The sequence below is a fragment of the Salvelinus alpinus genome, chromosome 12 (genome assembly GCF_045679555.1).
Source record: "Salvelinus alpinus chromosome 12, SLU_Salpinus.1, whole genome shotgun sequence".
Taxonomy (NCBI): Eukaryota; Metazoa; Chordata; class Actinopteri; order Salmoniformes; family Salmonidae; genus Salvelinus; species Salvelinus alpinus.
Window position 1 is genome coordinate 38687143 of NC_092097.1, and position 15578 is coordinate 38702720.

Below are 15578 nucleotides of genomic sequence, written 5' to 3' on the forward strand. Positions count from 1 at the left end.
CAGATCATTTCCATAAGTTTTCAAATGTAAACCTCCACCCACACCTATTCACATAAGCATAAACTCACACCTATCCACATACTGAGTGAATTAGATGACGTCCCTCAAGACTTAGGTCTAACCTCTCTCCTCATGACACGCCAGCGAAAATAAACTGATCACCCTTTGTTTCTCGACATTTGACGTAGATGCTTTCTTCTCTCTTGTTGTGCCATAGCTATGATCTTTTGCCAAGTTCTATATACTTCTATTAAATGCCAAAACATACCAGCTAATCCAGCATGAGTCCTGGAAATAACACGTTTTACAACAGTAACTGTAAGTGTCTCGTTCACTCCAGGAATCCTGTAAAGCTTGGCCTTAGGGCTTAAATACCGTCAGCCCAACAGCCCAACCTTATTTGTGTCTCGAACTATGAGATCAGAGTCTGCTGCCAGGAAGTGGTTTAGTGAGGAAGACTCTTTTAGGGACACATTACGGTAAACCTATTCCTGGACTAAAAAGCACTTTCAATGGAGTAAATGAATGAAAGCGTTGTAAACCTTCATGTTCATGTCACAGTGACACTGTCAAATAAAGTATAACCAAAGTGCTTCAGATTCCAGGAGTGGTCTTAATTAATCTGGGTTCCGCAAAACTGGCCTAGAGAGTTCGAATCAGAAGTTTTCAATCTCACCCAGCTGCAATGGGCTACAATACCCTGAGGGGTCTAACAGCTTTTTTTCAAGGGAACCGAAACTCACTCACATAAACACAGTAATGCTGACCTCTTATGGTTAGGATATGTATTACATCAATGAAAAAGGACAGAAAAACAGCACACCCTTTAAAGTGAGGTGCTGACTAATTGAAGACGAACTATGCAATGAAAAAAGAAAGTTTCACACTCATTTTGGTAACACTTTACTTGACACCCAGCATCATAACACGTTATGACACAATCACAACCATGTCATAAGATGACGTAACAGCTGATATAACTTGTCATAACCTGTCATAATATGGTCATAACATTGTCATGACACATATATTTACACCTGTTGTGATATATATTGCATTATTTTATGGCTGGTTATGACACCTACATAAGAGTGACAAAACATGCCCTTATGTCAGTAATCAGTCAAAATGAGGGTGTCTTGTCCTGCTCCTGAAATCTGCTCCTGCATTCATCCCAGTTATCAGCAACAAAGCATTGGGGTAGATGCATGTCTGACATCAATGCATGCACAATTACAATTACAATTTAATATGGTCTATTTCAAAATGTTATATAACATAAACATACTGTTGATAAGTAGTTTATGGTGTCATGGAATGTTTTGCCTTGTGTGGTACGTGTTGTGAGTTTTGACAAGCTTATGTACTCTACCGTTCAAAAGTTTGGGGTCACTTAGAAATGTCCTTGTTTTTGAAGGAAAAGCACATTTCTGGGCCATTAAAATAACATCAACTTGATCAGAAATACAGTGTAAACATTGTTAATGTTATAAATGACTATTGTAGCTGGAAACTGCAGATTTTTTATGGAATATCTACATAGGCGTACAGAGGCCCATTATCAGCAACCATCCCTCTTATGTTCCAATGGCACGTTGTGTTAGTTAATCGAAGTTTATAATTTTAAAAGGCTAATTGATCATTAGAAAACCCTTTTGCAATTATGTTATCACAGCTGAAAGCTGTTGTCCTGATTAAAGAACCAATAAAACTGGCCTTCTTAAGACTAGTTGAGGATCTGGAGCATCAACATTTGTAGGTTTGATTACAGGCTCAAAATGGCCAGAAACAAAGTACTTCATTCTGAAACTTGTCAGTCTATTCTTGTTCTGAGAAATTAAGGCTATTCCTTGCGAGAAATTTCCAAGAAACTGAAGATCTTGTACAGTGCTGTGTACTACTCCCTTCACAGAACAGCGCAAACTGTCCCTAACCAGAATGAAAAGAGTGGGAGTAGGAGGCCCCGGTGCACAACTGAGCAAGAGGACAAGTACATTAGAGTGTCTAATTTGAGAAACAGACACCTCACAAGTCCTCAACTGGCAGCTTCATTAAATAGTACCCGCAAACACCAGTCTCAACGTCAACAGTGAAGAGGCAATTCCAGGATGCTGGCCTTCTAGGCAGAGTTTCAAAGAAAAAGCCATTGGAACACAGGAGTGATGGTTGCTAATAATGGGCCTCTGTACGTCTATGTAGATATTCCATTTAAAAAATCAGCCGTTTCCAGCTACAATAGTCATTTACAACATTAACAATGTCTACACTGTATTTCTGATCAATTTGATGTTATTTTAATGGACAAAACTATGCTTTTCTTTCAAAACAAGGACATTTCTAAGTGACCCCAAACTTTGGAATGGTAGTGTAGGTGTCATAACCAGCCATAACATAACGCAATATATGTCACAACAGGTCTGAATATATGTGTCATGACAATGTTATGACCATATTATGACAGTTCATGACAAGTTATGTCAGCTGGTATGACATATTATGACATGGTTATGACTGTGTCATAAATGTGTTATGACACTTGGTATCAAGTAAAGTGTCACCCTAAGTTTTCCTTGAATGTGGATTTACGAGGGGATGATAGCTAATGAGCCAAACCGGCAAGGAGAGATGAGTCCTCAACTTTCTTTTTTCTTTGCTCATGTATTACACCAAACATGCATCAAATGGTCTGCCCTACATTTCCTAGAGGAGCGCTGAGTCACTTCTTTATAGTTAGAGAGGAAGTACTTTTTTCTGTTAAAGCAGTATGTTCTGGTTCCACTGTGTGCTTTGATTTCCTGGACCTGCAGCCTGCTTCCTATACACTTCTTCTCATAGCTGAGCAGGTGATGGCTTCCCATAAGCACCTGTCTGGTGGGAGAAGACGTCGAGAGCTATAGGCAGAAGGGTGTGACATCAAACAGAGAGCTCTGCTGGGAGTCGATGGGGATTCCGTACATATTTATGTCACAAGATGACGAGATGACAATCATTCAACAATGCCATTTTCCGTTCATGGAGGAAAGAGATGCTGCTGGGAAATGTTCTGAAAATACAGCAGAGATGGAGCCAGAGCTTTCTAGCCCCAGCACCAGCTCAAGCCTCAGCCTGAGTTCCAGCCTCACACCCAGACCCTTGGCCTTCTTGGAAGGTCAAAGAAAGTTAGGGAAGAACCTCACTGTGGTGGTGTATTGTTGTGTGCTTCATGGAAAGTTACTGTAAGCAGAGGTGAAATTGGGGTGGAATAGCAGGGAACGGAATTCTCAAAGTGAAATGATTTTGATTTTGACAGAAACGTACAGTGGTTAGTGGTTAAGGCCTGTAATATAGTAATAATGTGTGTGCTTATATTTGTCCTAGTTCACACATGTACAAGTCTGTAATTTTTGCATATCCCAACTCACCATGAGACAGCCTTGGAGAGTGGAGTCACATCCAGGGTCAGCCATTATCAACGGCGAACCTGGAGCAATTAGGGTTAAGTGCCTTGCTCAAGGGCACATCGAGAGATTGTTCACCTTGTTGGCTCAGGGATTCAAACTAGAGACGTTTGGTTACTGGCCCAATGCTCTAACCGCTAGGCTACAGGCTGTCCATAGACAGGCTGTCCATATACAGGCTGTCCATATATATCGTTAACTGTCGAGGATATATTACGCAAGCCGTGATTTTAAATCCCAGAACTGTCATCAGTTCCTTCCTCTTCATTAAAATTACTCATGTAGAGATGAGCTGTTATTCCTTCCTATGCTGCTGTATTTCCTCTTACCTGTTTCTGTGTGACTGTGCATATGAACACCTTGTGGAGTATCTGGCGAAATTCCCCTCTCTGCCCTATAAGAGCCAGACATGAGAGTCAACATGGACACAGAGGACTGCTCATCAGAGAGATAGAGGACACACACACAGAGGACTGCTCATCAGAGAGATAGAGGACACACACACAGAGGACTGCTCATCAGAGAGATAGAGGACACACACAGAGGACTGCTCATCAGAGAGATAGAGGACACACACACAGAGGACTGCTCATCAGAGAGATAGAGGACACACACACAGACAGGTGAGTTGGAACACCTGCCACACACCTAAGGATTTGTTGGGGGCATGTGGTCGGGGTGGGTGGGGGGGGGGGGGGGGGGGGGGGGGGGGGGGAGATTTTGACTTGGACGCGGGGAAGACTTTTAAATTGATTACTGGATGCTGCACTGAACTGAGAAAACGCTATAAACATGGATATGTCACAAACTATAAAAATGTAACCACCAAGTTATTTCTGTAGGCTTGAAGCAGCGTTACTGTAGCAATAACTCTAAGCAATAACTTAATAACTCTAGCTAACTTAGACTGAGAAGACTTAACATGAATGTGTATGTTGTGATGTCAGTGATGCTCTATCTAGAAGTTGGACTTTTCCTTTTATCAAGTATACTTTTTTTCTCCATACACCTGTCAGTAAAAAATGTTTTTATTGTCACATACACCTGAAAAGTGTTGTTTTGTACAGTCTCAGCCATAGTAGTACGGCACCCCTGGAGCAAATTAGGGTTAAGTGCCTTGCTCAAGAGTACAACAACAGATTTTTTACCTTGTCGGCTCAGGTAATCAAACCATCAACCATCTTGGTTACTGGCCCTACGCTCTAACCTCTAGGCTATGTGTTACCAGTACGTAAGGTGTGTGAGTTTACTTTCTAAGTGATGCTCTGTCTGTCTCCAGGTTGACAGAGATGAAGCTGCTGTTAAGCGCCACCCTCCCCAGGTTGCTCTTCCTGTTAGCGTGTCTCAGTGGGTGTGGCTTGGGACGTGGCATACACCTGGGAACCTGCTCTGTCACCGTACACACTCACGAACTACGCAAGCACTACACAGAGATACGGAGCTCTGTGGTGAGCACACAAATACACACACAAACACAGTCATTTCCATGTCATTGTATTAGAACAAGAAACCTACCCTGAGGCTCTCAGTCTTTACCTCTCTTTTACTCTCTCTCTCTCTTCTCTCTCTCTGTCACACTGTCTGTTTTACATATTCGTATTTTATTAGAGTGAATAGAATTTTGTATTGACTGTGTTGTTGTCGGTTAAATGTGTGCAGATAGCAGCAGACAGTCAGATGGGAGTGAGACTGCTGAGGGGAGACGTGATGAGGAACATACAGGTAAATTGTTCTCACTACCTTAACCTGCATATCAATGTTCTTTAAAAGGCACTCAGTCTAGTGTTGTCCATTACGGGAGACCTTTTCCTGGTGCAAAAAAGCACATCTATGTATCTGTACAAAAAATACAGTAAACCCTCATAACCTGGCAGCATGATATAATTTGGAACATTTCTTTAACAACGTGCTGCAGTAAATGTAACATGTAGTGTGTCCTCCCTTTCAGGAGGGGGAGTACTGCTGTTTCCTGCGTCTATTGCTACGTTTTTATGTGGAGAGAGTGTTTGTTAGCCACGGCTTGTCTCAGCCACTGCACCGGCGCTCAACCAGCGCTCTCGCTAATAGTTTCCTCACAATCAACAAGGACCTGAGGCAATGTGTAAGAAGACACACACACACAGGCAGGCATGCACACACACACACACACAACAGCACACATTTTACACCTAAAAACTCACACATAAACAAAAGCTACTACTATCGTTATCTAATGACATCTCTTTATGTCCTCCAGCACTGCCACTGTGGAGAAAACACCAGGAGAAAAATGGACTCCCTACAGGCCCAGTTTGACAAGGTAACTACACACACTGACATATAAATATACATATATAGAGAGATAGAGCGAAATAGAGAAAATACTGTTTGGGGAGTGTATGGTGAAAGAGGCTTAGACAGTCCAAGAGAGGAGATGAATCCATAAGATCCATGCCAATATTAACCTCTCTCCGCCTCTTCTCCATCCTCACCCTAATCTCTCCCTCCTTTCTCACCCTCATCTATCCATCCTCTCCCCTCATGTATCCCTCCTCTCCCCCTCACCTCTCCTTTCTACCACCCTTCATCTCTCCATCCTCTCTTCCTTATCTCTCCATCCTCATCTCTCCACCCTGTAGCTGGAGATCTCCCAGGCAGCAGTAAAGGCTATAGGAGAGCTGGACTCTCTACTGGACTGGCTGGAAGAACTCAAGCACAACTCACACACAACTCACACAGACAGATAACACACTCATATATGTTTATATGAACATTTGTAAATGTTGCAGTACAGATGATATGTTACATTTTTGTTACCACATATAATTTATTTGATGAGATAAGTTTACCTGAAAGGAATATTTATTAAGGTGTGTATTGATGCTAATGTATGTATTAAAAGAGACATATGTCAGTCTCAGATGGTTGTCTAAGTTCCATAAATAATGGTTCTATGATAGTGTTATTAACCAGTGTGAATTTGACCAAACTGTCGAATTTCACTACAAATGACATGTACAGTGCCTTCGGAAAGTATTCAGACGCCTTGACTTTTTACACATTTTGTTAGGTTCAACCTCATTCTAAAATGTATTTAATACTTTTTTTTTCATCAATCCCCACACAATACCCCATAATGATGAAGCAAAAACAGTTTTTTAGACATTTTTGCTAATTTATATATTAAAAAAAAACTGAAATATCACATTTACATAAATATTCATACCCTTTACTCAGTACTTTGTTGAAGCACAGCTGGCAGCAATTACAGCCTCGAGTCTTCTTGGGTATGACGCTACAAGCTTGGCACACCTGTATTTGGGGAGTTTCTCCCATTCTTCTCTGCAGATCCTCTCAAGCGCTGTCAGGTTGGATTTGGAGCGTCGCTGCACAGCTATTTTCAGGTCTCTTCAGAGATGTTTGATCGGGTTCAAGTCCGGGCTCTGACTAGGACACTCAACGACATTCAGAGACTTGTTCCGAAGCCATTCCTGCGTTGTCTTGGCTGTGTACTTATGGTCATAGTTCTGTTGGAAAGTGAACCTTCGCCCCAGTCTGAGGTCCTGTGTGCTCTGGAACAGGTTTTCATCAAGAATCTCTCTGTACTTTGCTCCGTTCATCTTTTCCTCGATCCTGACTAGTCTCCCAGTCCCTGCCACTGAAAAACATCCCCACAGCATGATGCTGCCACCACCATGCTTCACCGTAGGGATGGTGCCAGGTTTCCTCCAGATGTGACGCTTGGCATTCAGGCCAAAGAGTTCAATCTTGATTTTATCAGACCAGAGAATCTTGTTTCTCATGGTCAGAGTCTTTGGGTGCCTTTTGGCAAACTCCAAGCGGGCTGTCATGTGCCTTTTACTGAGGAGTGGCTTCCGTCTTGCCCCTCTACCATAAAGGCCTGATTGGTGGAGTGCTGCGGAGATGGTTGTCCAGAGAAACTCTAGAGCTCTGTCAGAGTGACCATCGGGATCTCGGTCACCTCCGGTCACCTCATGTCCGACTGCTGAGGATTTTTTCATATTTGATCAATTTTATAATACGGCTGTAACGTAACAAAATGTGGAAAAAGTCAAGGGGTCTGAATACTTTCCGAAGACACTGTAAGTGTGCAATTGCTGGTACCTGGGCTGTCGTCCTTAAACGTAGTTGATTATAATTTGAAAGGCACCTTGCCCTCATTAAGCTCTCGGAGCACACACTGGACGCTCTGGCAAAGGAGTAGGGTTGTTCTGAGCGTTCTGACCTTACAATGGCAGTCAAGCACCCAAGCTTACTGGCTAAATGTTGGCTAACTAGCTAGCTACTTCCAGACAAATGAGAGAACACCTCACAGACCATTTTACTCGCCCTAGCAGAGCTGGTTAGGCTGTTTTTATGTTATCCAGAGCGTTGGTGACTGTAACTGTGCTGCTGGCAACAATTTAATTACTCTTTTTTTGCCGACGTTTACTGACACCGGCCATATTCAACGGGTGTTGAACCTTCGTAAATGAATCAGTTATTCAGAGGAGAGTGCTCTGATATTGGAGTAGATAGCCAGAGTGAATTTACAAACTCTGGCTGTCCCTTCGCCACAGAACGCAGTAAACATAGAGAGCGAGGCTGAAAACCTGCATTCTGAAGCTGCCTTACTCAAAAACTTTACCAAAACAATAATACCAGAGGTGTCGAGTATGCTGCTTTTTTAACTCAATCAATGATTTTGTTTACATTGTTTTCTAACTGATATGATATAATATTGTGACATGAATTAATGCGAGAAGTACACGCAATCACCTGGATAGTGTTGGTCCCAAACAGATGCCGCTCTAAAGAAAAAAGGTATACTCAAACACTCTTCAGCCCAATTGAAACGAAAAAGGGGGGATCCGGTGCTCGACTGAGGGACTTGAAAATCCCCAAAACATTCCATACCTCAGGATACTTCAACTGGTGACTATCCGGGAGAATAAAGAATAAGGAGCACTCTAACCCGATTGTTTGTACTGTCAATAAATCAGATTTATGCAGAAACATATTTATTCTCCGCGATAGTCACCAGTTGAAGTACCTGGGATAAGGAATGTTTTTGGGATATGCCAATCCAACACACAGTAAAAGTTATGCAGTAATGTGAAATATAATACATCTCTACCTGATAGTATTTATAATAATAAATAAAGGTTGAGAACCTATATTTATTTGAGAGAAAAAAATTGCCTTCTATAACAGCTTGAAATTAAATTAAATGATTAAAAATAAAAAGCTTTATTTACAAGAAGCATAATATACCAATCCACTCTAAGATGCTCACAACAATATAGAATGGCATTACATGGACTGGGGCTATGTCAGGTTTATGAGAAAGAACACCATGCAGTGGTGTCAAACCCACTACACAAGAAAACATAGGAGGTAATGAAACTAGAGCTGGTGAGGTGGCACTCCAACATTTGAACAAGGAGCCTTGTTGAAACCAAATATGTGCTGCTTTCAGTACAGCTAGAAGACAGTCACTGATACGCGTTGTGTATAATTCAAAACAAAATGAGATGGCAACTGCATATGCTTAAAAAAGTATGGTTCTGTTATGCACACTATTTTGGCCTTCTACAATGTTGTGCATGTTTATTCCTCAATACAGTCACAATATAAAATGCCTTTGGAAAGTATTCAGACCCGTTTACTTTTCCAACATTTTGTTAGGCTACAGCCTTATTCTAAAAATGTGTTTAAAAAAATTAAAAATCCTCATCAATCTACACACAATACCCATTAATGACAAAGCAAAAACAAGCTTGGTCTGAGAGTATTTAAGTGCCTTTTGTCAAACTCCAAGCAGGCTGTCATGTGCCTTTCACTGAGGAGGGGCTTCCGTCTGGTCACTCTACCATAAAGGCCTGATTGATAGAATGCTGCAGAGTTGGTTGTCCTTCTGGAAGGTTCTCCTATCTCCACAGAGGAACTCTGGATCTCTGTCAGAGTGACCATCGGGTTCTTGGTCACCTCCCTGAACAAGACCCTTGTCCCCTGATTGCTCAGTTTGGCCGGGCGGCCAGCTCTAGGAAGTCTTGGTGGTTCCAAACTTCTTCCATTTAAGAATTATGGAGGCCACTGTGTTCTTGGGGACCTTCATTGGTGCAGACATATTTTGGTACCCTTCCTCAGAACGGTGCCTCGACACAATCCTGTTTTGGAGCTCTACAGACAATTCCTTTGACCTCATGGCTTGGTGTTTGCTCTGACATGCACTGTCAACTGTGGGACCTTATATAGACAGGTGTGTGCCTTTCCAAATCATGTCCAATCAATTGAATTTACCACAGGTGGACTCCAATCAAGTTGTAGAAACATCTAAAGGATGATCAATGTATACAAGATGTAACTGATCTCAATTTTGAGTCTCATAGCAAAGGCACTGTATATTTAACCAAGATCATTGACCTGATGGGTTTGTTTGTCCTGCCACTACAGGTATAAGGTAGCATGTCTTCAAATGTGAAGCACTTTCCCATCAAAATGTAGACATCCTTTATGTATTTAGATAACACCAATGTACTAGTTTGCTGTGACTTTAAGGTGTAATCCAAATGGGAGACTCATATGTTGGGACAAACTTAAAAAGCTTACTGTGTAAACTAAAAATACTAGTTCTACAAAACATACTATCCACTTTTGTGCCATGCTCAGATGGGTTATGAAACATCAGCTTTTACTATCGAAAGGTCTTACTGCACAAGTGAGAGAAAGATTTTGCCCTAAGCAGCAATGTCATGTTTCTCACTCTGTGTTCATCCTCATCCTCAGTTCTTACAAGTGAAGCATTAACCACAAAAAAGTCAGCAATATGGTTGTTCTCTGTGAATCTGTTGGTGCTGTTTTAGAAATCGTGCTGCCCTGAAGCATTTTACACACATGGGGCACTTATATGGTTTCTCACCTGTGTGAATACTAATATGTTCTTTCAGGCTAAACTTCTGAGTGAAGCATTTGCCACAATAACAACACTGATATGGTCTCTCTCCTGTATGACTCCTCATATGCTTTGCCAGGGATTTGGTGTAACCAAAGCATTTGCCACATTCTTTGCACTGATATGGTTTCTCTCCCGTGTGTATCCTCATATGGACTGTTAAGTTATGCTTGAGGCTAAAAAATTTACCACAGTTTTCACATTGATGTGGTTTCTCTCTTTTGTGAGTCACCATATGTTCTTCCAGGCATATCTTCTGGCTGAAGCATTTTCCACATTCACTACACTGATATTGTTTCTCTCCAGTGTGTGTCCTCATATGATCCCTCTCTCTATTCTCCACCATTTGGATTTGGTAAAGATGTGAGGGCTGAGGTGGGTCCTGATCACAGTCACGTTTCACAAAGGAAGGATTGTTTATGAACTCTTTGATATCAGACTCCAGACCCTGAAGCTGCTCTTCCTCCTGACCTGTCCCAAACTCCTCCTGTTCCTCTTTAATCTGTTTGGGCTCTGGGTCCTCCTGCCCCAGACTGGTGCACCACCACTCCTGCTCACAGTGCTGCTGCTGCCCCTCTCCAGGGATAGGGAGTATTAGCTGCTGGGGATCTAAAAGGAAAGTCAATCAATCAATCAATCATTATATTACAATCGATCCTGACATTATTTTAAAGAACCAATTGTGTATTGGTTGTTTATTGGCAATGTGGCTTGCCTGTTTACATAATCTGCTTGATTGATTGTTGTGATAGTCGCTACCAACCTGCTTTATGCAAATGTATCTTTGGTTGAGTAACGACATCCAGCAGCATCCGTAGACGATCGATCTCCTCCTTTGAACGGGAGATTTCTTCCTGGTACTCTGATACCGTTTTTTCCACGACCACAAATATCTCAACAGCCGCCGCTGTTAATCGCTCGGTAAGAAACACATTCAGCAGATGTAGTTTGGACATTTTGTAGAATGAACGTGTATCAGTTCCTATTGTTTAACTCACGTGGATTAGTAGTATGTTGTGTGTGTGAACCATAGACTGTGAAAAGAAAACGTATGAACGTCACAAGAGTAGCAGAGATTGCAATACCGCCCCCTTTTGTGTGGGTTGATTACGATAATTGTGCTGTCAATTAATGGATGTCTACAAACGTAAGGGCTGTCAAAAATATGTAAATATTAAAGAGTAAGGTTAAGTCACATTACATTTAGGATTACTCAGCGCTGCATCCATCCAAAATATATGGTTGGTTTGTTTATGGCTTTATCTCACTCCAGTCCAACAGGTGGCGGTATACAAATAGCGACCAATGAACAAAGAGCGGTAAGGAAGCATACACTGTTTACTTCCATATACCGTAGGACAGCATTTCTCTGGACATTTTTTTGTACACTATCATAATGTCTAAACTACATCTGCTGAATGTGTTTCTTACCGAGCAATTAACAGCAGCAGCTTTTGAAATATTTAGGGCCGTGGTTAGAACGATATCGGAGTACGAGTAAGACATCTCCCGATCAAAGAAAGAGATCGAACGTCTACAAAGGCTAACGTTACTAACGTTAGATGTCATCGCACAGCCTGAGATAGTGATATAAAGCAGGTCTGTAGCGTATAATGATGTTTCCATAACTTTTTACCTTCACGTATCATAAAGACGTTTCAGATTTTGATAAACCATACAATATTGTGCCCACACGTGCATGTGCGCAGTCGGATCTTCAGTGTCAGAGGAAAATAACTATAGCTATATCATAATATCGTTCGAGATATTTATTTTTTCATCTCTACAGATCCCCAGCAGCTAGTAACTCACTGTTCCAGAAGCAGAAGTTCCCCCTGAGCAGCAGCACTGTGAGCAGGAGTGGATCCCAGGTCTGGGGCAGGATGACCCAGAGCTCACACAGATTAGAGAAACAGGAGTAGTTTGGGATTGGTCATGAGGAAGAGCAGATTCAGAGGCTGGAATCTGATACCAAAGATTCATATTAACTTCTCCCTTTGTGAAAAGTGATTGGGATCAGGACCCAGCCCTCACGTATTCACCAAACCCAAACTGTGGAGAATGACTTTCTACCCACTAAAACAACAGAAGAGATCCAAACAGAACATGGAGAGGGCTATGGAGTATCAGAACCAAACAGTGAATTACAGCCCCTCTCCAGTAAATTCAGACTTCTCCAGCTCAGAATGAAAACAGTGAATGTGTCGATAGTAGTACATCAACTATGAGAAAGCAGTCTGACAAAAAATCTCTGGGGAGAAACCGTTTAACTGCCATGTGTGCAGTAAATGTTTCCTTACAGAGAAATACTGTCAAATACATGCAAATACATACAGGAGATAAATATTTTCATTACCATGGTTGTGGCACGTGCTTTACCAGGAAGGGACACTTGGCAGAGCATTTAAGATAGTTATACCCAGAAGAGAAGCCATTCCACTCCCAAGTTTGTATCAAACGTCCTCATCTTTTGAAGGATCATATGAAATTACACACAGGGGATACATATACACTTCCCTCCATATGTATTTGGACAGTGAAGCTAGCATTTTAAAATTGGCTCCCACATTTGGGATTTGAGATCAAAGGTTTCATATGAGGCTACGGTACGTAATGTCACCTTTTATTTGAGGGTATTGTCATACAGATTGGTTTTACCGTTTAGAATTACAAGCATTTTTATGTATCTAGTGCCCCCATTTGAAGAAGTCATAAGTATTTGGACAAATTCACTTAATGTGTTTGAAGTAGTAAAAAGTTTGGGTGCATATTCCGAGCACACAAACATGTTGCTTGTTGGATGCATTTGTTGTCTTTTGGGTTATGTTTTGCCCAATGGGAAGTGAATGGTTAATTATAACTGGAGTCATTTTCTAGAAGTGTGCAGAAATGTTTCTGATCCTGAATGAATCATGAAGAGGCTACAACAAAACATGCTAACCTCTCACCATTACCATCTTCTCTTCCTACCTACAATAAAAGGGACTCCAACATGACAATACATTATTCACCATTTAGTTCCTATTGGGCAAAATGTAATCTGAAACACAACCAAAACTAACTGCAAATGCATCCAACAAGTTTGTATTCACGTTTGATGTAGTCATTGAGTGCAAGGAATATGGGACAAAATAACTTTTGACTAATAGAAGTGTAATACTTATTCAAATTGGGGAACTTGATACATTTAGTGCTTTCATTTTTAAATGACAAAATATATGAAAATGCCCTCAAATATTAAGGTGACATTCTGTACTGTCGCCTCATATGGAACATTTGATCCCAAATACAAAATGCTGGCGTATGGAGCCGATATTAAAATGTTAGCTTCGCTGTCCAAATACGGAGGGAAGTGTACATGCTCACTGTGTGACCGCAGCTTTATATCTCAGAGTAGACTAAACATCCACCAGCTAGTTCACACAGGGGAGAAGTTTTTTAGCTGCAATGTGTGTGGCAAATCTTTCCCTAGGAAGGGATATTGACATACATATGAGGATACACACATGGTAATAAAACTTTGTTGCCGTGTTTGGCATAAAGGCTTCCGTCAAACAGAGCATATGAAGACGAGACCCAAGGGTGGAGGTGCTCTGTGGGAAAAAGGATTCAGTCAGAATATCTGAAGGAACAGTTTAACAATGTAGGACATTCTGCTCATGTCACTACTGTTAGTTGATTTAATCTAATGTATTGATTGATGAATTAGGGTAATTGACATGATTTGCTATTTTTGTGTCCAAGGATAATATTTATATAAAAAACAATAAATACAATCTTATTACAACACATTTCTACATGTTCTCTTCTGTTTGTCACTGTATAAATGTATCACAAAGAATGATACATTTGTACAGTTTTTGCATATCAAAGTGTGAAAATATATTGGGCAACTGTCCACGGTTGAATTTGAACTAAAATGGGATATTGGTGTCGTTCATAAGAAAACTGCAAGTATTGACACTTGTCCATACAGTTAATAAGAAAAAATGTTTTCAGCCTTTAAAATAAAGAAAAAAAAGGAGAGGGCTGCACGATACAGGTCACGGATACATTCTGATCCTCTAGCAAAGGGGGAATACCTTGCCAAGAGAAGAGTATGGTAGCATTTTCTGAATTTCATTGTACATTTCAACTTATTTAGTTAATTGTATGGTCAGTGTAGAGTGATTTACATCTGGTATCAGTTATTGTTTTGCTTTTAGCTATCAAAGAAGGGCTCAAGGAAAGAAGGATCAACCTCCAATGGAATTGATGTCCGAAACGGCCAGGGCACAAAAAAGGGAACAGTGGAGGGCAACAAATGCTCTTATGGACCAAAGCGAAACCTTCAACCAGAGTAGTCCTCAGTCTCAACACTGGATAAAGCAAAGAAAAGTACAGATTGCAGAAACAATGCCAAAGAAAACTCAAGTTAAACAGCTACGGAGGGTTGAAAAGAAATTGCAACAAAGCAAAAGGGGAGAAATTTCCAAAATATTTATAGAGGTCAAACAAAACCAGAAAGTAAGTAAGCATACAATAGAGGGAAAAAACTATTTGGAGAAAAAAGTGGAGTTATGAAAACGGTGGGGTGAAAACAGTCACCTGCTGTTTAAGATACTGTAACCAAAAACGATGTCAAAGTTCAGAGAAGAGGTCTTGTTTAACCTCACAGAACTCCATGCAGCATTCAATGAATGGGTGAGCTCTCCATGTTGTACAGGCAGGCAGTTTGTGCCCATTTTATATAACTGAATGTGTGACTAACACTTGTACCTGTTATAAGGCTAACCTGAAAGTGCAAATTGTGAGGGCTCATGCCAGTGTCCTGTGTGGAAAACGATTAAAACATCATTAATATAAAAACACCAAGTCATTCATACTGGGAAGAAACCATTTCAGTGTCAAGATTGTGGTAAACATTTCAGTCGAAAAGGAAGCTTGCAGATGCATGAGGACACACAAAGGAGACGCTGCATCGTTGCCATATTTGTGGAGAGCTTCCCTGACCACACGTATGATGAGTCAGAGGGTTGAAACTGCCTCGCTGTGAAGAATGTCACAAGGTCTCCGCTGAGTGAAGCCCTGACCGTACATATGAAGACTCACCTAGAGGAGAAACCGCATCCGTGCCATGAATGCAGCAGACTTCAATCAGATGGGATCACTTAGAAGGTATATGAGCTTGTTTCACAAACTGGAGGAATCATGATTTGCGTGGGGAA

General features: G+C 41.1%; 2 protein-coding genes and 1 long non-coding RNA gene across 3 annotated transcripts; 2 read left to right on the plus strand and 1 right to left on the minus strand.

Annotated features, from left to right (window-relative positions):
- The first annotated feature begins 4723 nt into the window (after positions 1–4723).
- il19l (interleukin 19 like) lies at positions 4724–6336 on the plus strand. Its single transcript, XM_071336186.1, has 5 exons — positions 4724–4885; positions 5097–5159; positions 5386–5538; positions 5674–5736; positions 6056–6336. The coding sequence occupies exons 1-5, from the start codon at positions 4727–4729 to the stop codon at positions 6161–6163; spliced, it is 546 nt and encodes a 181-aa protein (XP_071192287.1). The 5' UTR covers positions 4724–4726; the 3' UTR covers positions 6164–6336.
- Positions 6337–8650: 2314 nt separating this feature from the next.
- On the minus strand, positions 8651–11633 carry LOC139536060 (zinc finger and SCAN domain-containing protein 31-like). Its single transcript, XM_071336185.1, has 2 exons — positions 11135–11633; positions 8651–10980 (listed from the first exon to the last, which is right to left on the minus strand). The coding sequence occupies exons 1-2, from the start codon at positions 11325–11327 to the stop codon at positions 10238–10240; spliced, it is 936 nt and encodes a 311-aa protein (XP_071192286.1). The 5' UTR covers positions 11328–11633; the 3' UTR covers positions 8651–10237.
- Positions 11634–11692: 59 nt separating this feature from the next.
- LOC139536062 (uncharacterized) lies at positions 11693–14158 on the plus strand. The gene is made up of 2 exons (XR_011667252.1): positions 11693–11970; positions 12161–14158. It is a non-coding gene; the product is annotated as an uncharacterized lncRNA (long non-coding RNA).
- The last annotated feature ends 1420 nt before the right edge of the window (positions 14159–15578 follow it).